Consider the following 4,478-nt stretch of genomic DNA (forward strand, 5'->3'; position numbering starts at 1 on the left):
CCCCCCCCCCCCCCCAGCCCGGCCATGCCCGAGCGAGGCAATGCTCGGAGAGGAGAGCTAATTACCTGCTAATTGGCTGGTTGACAGGCGGCAGCCCTGCCTGCAGCCCGCTGAATAATGTGCCTTTATTAGCGTGCCCAATTTCCCGTAAATAACGGGAATGTGTTAACTTTCCGTGCTCTGCCCTATCTGGTGATGCTGTTTGAGGGTCTCAGCCAGCGTTGGGGGGCTGCTGCCTCCCCGCTCTGCCCCCTCCCACCCTCGCCTACCTTGATGGCGGCCGTGGCGATCTGGATGTGGTGGAGCCGGCGGAGTGTGCTCTCCCTGTCGATGAAGTAGGAGGCTGCCAGCTGGTGCAGGGTCTCCAGAGAAACCCCCGAGCTGTTCCCAGCCCCCACGGCGGGCTCTGCCCTCCGGCTCAGCTTGCGCTTGTCCACAAAAATGGTCAGGGACTCCTCTCCTGGGTAGGGGGGACACACACACAATGCTTTTGGGAGGCTGCTGGGCTCCCAACATTCCCTATCTTGGCCGTATTTCCCCCTGCAGTTCTTATTTTCCCGCTCTCCCTCCTCTGCACGCTCCTTGTGCGAGGGAAGTGAGTTGGGTGAGGGCCACAGCACTCACCTCCCAGCGTGGCAGCCAGCAGAAAGTGGGTCCCATACTTTTTGATGAGGCTGTCGGTGATCTGCTGGGGGCTGGGCCGGCGTCCCAGCAGCCGGATGTTGCGGATGAATTCGGGGGCCAGGGGAAGCGGCAGGCTGAAGAAGTCTTTCCTCTCCAAGGCCAAGTTATTCACCTTCCAGCGAGCAAACTCCCTGTGGGAGGAGAGCAGCAGTGGGGAGACAGTTTGGAGCAGGTCTGGCCGTGCCACATGCATGCTCTCGCTTCTTCTGTCCACAGGTGATGAGTAGCTGGAAAACTCCTCTCAGGATCATTCCGACCTCCCCACTGGAGGTGAAGGATCTGCTGCGTGCTCGCCAGGTATGGATCCAGCCGGGACAGAAGTGCTGTCCCTCCCTAAGGCATTGATGGTGATAACAAGCTACAAGCAGCAGAGATGCCTGGTATCGATTAATCCAGCACCTCCATCAGGCATTCATCACAGCCCAGGGCAGGGCTGGGCCAGATGAGTCTCATCCATCCTCCAAACCCATGCCTACAGATCCAGTGAAAATCCAACATCTGGGGGTATTGTGGTGTCAAGTACGGGCAGTGTTTTGTAGGAAGCTGGAGGTGCTGGGATGCAGTGGGGTTGGTGGTGGGTCCCCTTGCAGCCTCAGAGGCTGTGAATGTGCCCCCTGGCCTCGCCTGGCCCCGGGGAGCAGCACCAGCCTGTCACTGCCTCCAACAACTGATGGTCCCGTATACAACCGGTAGCAAATTTCAGCCTAATCTTTGGCATTTTGCTCTAATTAAAACCAGGCCGTGGCTTTCAGACAGTTTAATTAGGACTGGTGGGGGGGAAAGGGAGGGAGAGGGAGGAGGAGGAGGTGGATGGCAAGGAGGGAGGGGATGGATGCAAAGCAGCCGGAGGGCTTGGTGGATGACAGGTTGCCTCGCATCATGAACTTTGGGCCTAGAAAGTGGGATGTTGGTGCCAGTAGCGGAGCTGGGGGTGAGTTGGGGGAGGATGCTGCCTCTCCCCTTGCAGGCACATTCCCTCAGGATTGGGGCACATGGGGCTGGGGGGCCAGTTTCCTCCATCCCGTCCCACAGGCAAAGCAAGCCCCGAAGGCTGATGGCATGTTCTCTGCCTCAGAGAGGAGGTGTGAGACAGCTGCTGTCCCTCCAGGTCCTCCTTCCTGTCCCACCACCGTCACCAGCAGCATCCCCAGAGGATGTGGGTCCCTCGGCGTGGCAGTGTCAGCACACAGGAAAGGGGACAGAAGCTCTCTGGGGGTGCTGGGCTGCATAAAAAGGCTGCCAACCCGGCAGCCACGTCAGCATTCCCAAGAGGCAGTGGGCAGGCTGGAAACCCCCAGGGCTCAGCACCAGTGGTGAGGAAAGGAAGGGAGAAGGGCTCGTTAGGAGGTGACAGCCCCAGTTACATCTTGGAGGCAGTGGAGTGGGTTTCCCAGGGTGGCAATCATGGGGTGACCCTTTGCTGCAGTTAGTGGACCCCACTGCTGCCAAATCTGGTTCTCTGCTGACAAGAAACCCCCTCCCACTGCATCAGCATCCCACTGCAGCAGTCCAGGGGGTGATGGCACTGGGGATGTGCCAGAGGGTCAGTCAGGGTGGCTTTTCACAAGCCCCAGCAGCATCCCAGCCCCAGATGGCCGCCAGTCCAGGTAGGCTCAGTAATTTGGCACAGAGATGTCTCTGTGCATGGCAAAAGGACAGAGGGGCTGAAGGATGAAGGCCACATGCATGCTTGCCCTTTCTGCTCTCCCCAGTTTCCACCTCAGGACAGATCAGTATGGGCAGGATGTCCAAAGGGGCTGGAGTATGCATGAGACCCATCCAGCCCAGTGGGCTCTGTGTCTCCTGCCATAAGGGCTGATTCCATCTCAACCTCTGCACCAAATCCCTCCCAAATCTTAGGTCAAATCCTGCCTGGAGCCCAGCCTGGCCACCCCATGAGCATCCTGGAGGGCTGCTGTTATATTCCCTGGGAAAGCAGCACCTCACATCCACCCACCCGCTGTCTGTGCCGATGGGCAGCTTCCTCCCGCACACCGGGGTCTGCTCACGTGGATTAGGGAAGGTCTGCTGTGCCCCCTGCAGCCCCCCCATCTCCCTCTCGGGGTACCCATGGCCTCTCACCTGTAGATCCTGTACCTGGTGGTGAAACCCTGCCGGTAGCGCTCCATGAAGTCCACGTAGTCCTGGGCTCGGTAGAAGGGTCCGCGGTCGGTGAGGAGCCAGTCGAGGGGTGCCCGGGCGGAGGGGGAGGAGGAGGACGAAGAGGAAGGGGTCGAGGGGGCAGCATGCTGCTGGGGCACTGTGCTGCCCGCCCCGCCGGCCACCCCCCAGCGACAGCACGCACTCAGGGCCAGCAGGGCCAGCGGCCACGGGAGCATCGGCGGGGGCCCGTCAGCGCGTGGGAGGTCCTGCCGCCCCATCCTGCTGCTGCCCGGCCGGATTCTTCATTCTCTCACCCCACGGCGATCCTCCAGGACAGCCCTGCCCTGCAACGCGGAGCAAGGAAGCCCGTGAGGACTGGGATGTAAACCAGGAGGAAGCACAGGCTTTGGAATGCCTGCTGGGACGCTGGCACGGGGAAAGCTGCGGTCCAGGGAGAGCCACGCGCCAGGCTAGGACTGGTTGTGCCGCACGAGGTAAGGGTTTATGGGGTGCTGGCTGCTGCTGAAGTTGAATGAAATCCTGACCTAATGGCTGTTTGAGGAATTTGTGGCTTTTCCTTTATGTTTTTCTCTGCCGCACATCAGTCCATCAAGCTGAGTTTGCTGCTGTGGTGGGACAGCGGGCTGACTGCGCTCTGCATTTTGGGGCTGCCTATCACAAGCCTGTGCAGCTCATTTCAGGGGGGGCTAAAAAATAATAAGCATAGGGAACTGGGAAAATGAGCTTCTCCAGGTATGGACTGGACCACGTGTGGTTGATGTTAGACTTTTCTTTGTGTCCTCCTAGTGGCTGAGATGATGGATGGATGGAGGTTCACCCCAAGGGTGAGTGAGTGGATGGATGGATGGATGGATGGATGGATGGATGGATGGATGGATGGATGTCCACCACAAGATTGCCTGGGCTGGTTGCAGGGGTGTTTTGAGTGCGAATGTTGTTTATCTCAAGGCTTTTCTACTTTCAAAGCCCAACGTGGCAGTATCTGCAGGACTAAAGACAGAGTTTTTTTGGAGGCAGCAGCCGCAGGGCCAGAGCCTGAATCTGCAAGCAAAGGTGGGAGATGGGGATCTGCAAGGTCTGGCCAAGCCAGGGTGAGGAAAGGTGTGCTGTCAGGTAGCAAGAGCTGTTTGCTTAAAAGCTGGGACCCTGTCACTGCAGTGCTTCCATGGCAGGTGATTTTTATTCCAGGAAGGTGGCTGGTGGGGGCCCAGAGCCCAGGTGCTTGTCCTTGCCGAGCGCACACCAACCCTGCCTTCTCCCAAGCGGGGCTTTGCCGGATGAATCATCATGCTTTAACATGTAATAATATTGGGTTTAAAATTTTTTTTTTCCTCCCTCTTTTCTATTTTTAAACCCTTAAGGGTGCCCTTTGATTACGTTTTCTCAGCTTCTCGCTCAGCCCTTCGAGGCTGGGGCCCTGTGAATTTTAAACAAAAGCTGAGATTTTCGCATCACCAGGTTGGGGTGCCGGGGCAGTGGGGCGGGCAGGGGAGGGCAGGAGCAGCAGGCAGGGCTTTTTCTGTCCCCCTCACACTATCTTTTCGCGTGTCACCCTGGTTTCTCCCATCCTGGCAGGCAGCCACATAACACCCTGGCAGTTGCCTCCAGCTCCTGGCACGTGGAGTTCCCCATGGCCATGAGGTGGCCAAATCCTGGCCTAAAAAAATCAG

General features: G+C 58.4%; 1 protein-coding gene across 1 annotated transcript; it reads right to left on the reverse strand.

Annotated features, from left to right (window-relative positions):
- Window positions 1-42: 42 nt before the first annotated feature.
- On the reverse strand, window positions 43-3,357 carry LOC114073279 (BMP/retinoic acid-inducible neural-specific protein 2-like). Its single transcript, XM_027911063.1, has 4 exons — window positions 2,767-3,357; window positions 625-815; window positions 270-460; window positions 43-185 (listed from the first exon to the last, which is right to left on the reverse strand). Exons 1-4 carry the CDS (start codon window positions 3,063-3,065, stop codon window positions 129-131), a joined length of 738 nt encoding a protein of 245 aa, XP_027766864.1. The 5' UTR covers window positions 3,066-3,357; the 3' UTR covers window positions 43-128.
- Window positions 3,358-4,478: the final 1,121 nt, after the last annotated feature.

This window comes from Empidonax traillii, unplaced genomic scaffold, assembly GCF_003031625.1.
Source record: "Empidonax traillii isolate 1590-97213 ecotype Southwest subspecies unplaced genomic scaffold, ASM303162v1 scaffold5913:size6863, whole genome shotgun sequence".
NCBI lineage: Eukaryota > Metazoa > Chordata > Aves > Passeriformes > Tyrannidae > Empidonax > Empidonax traillii.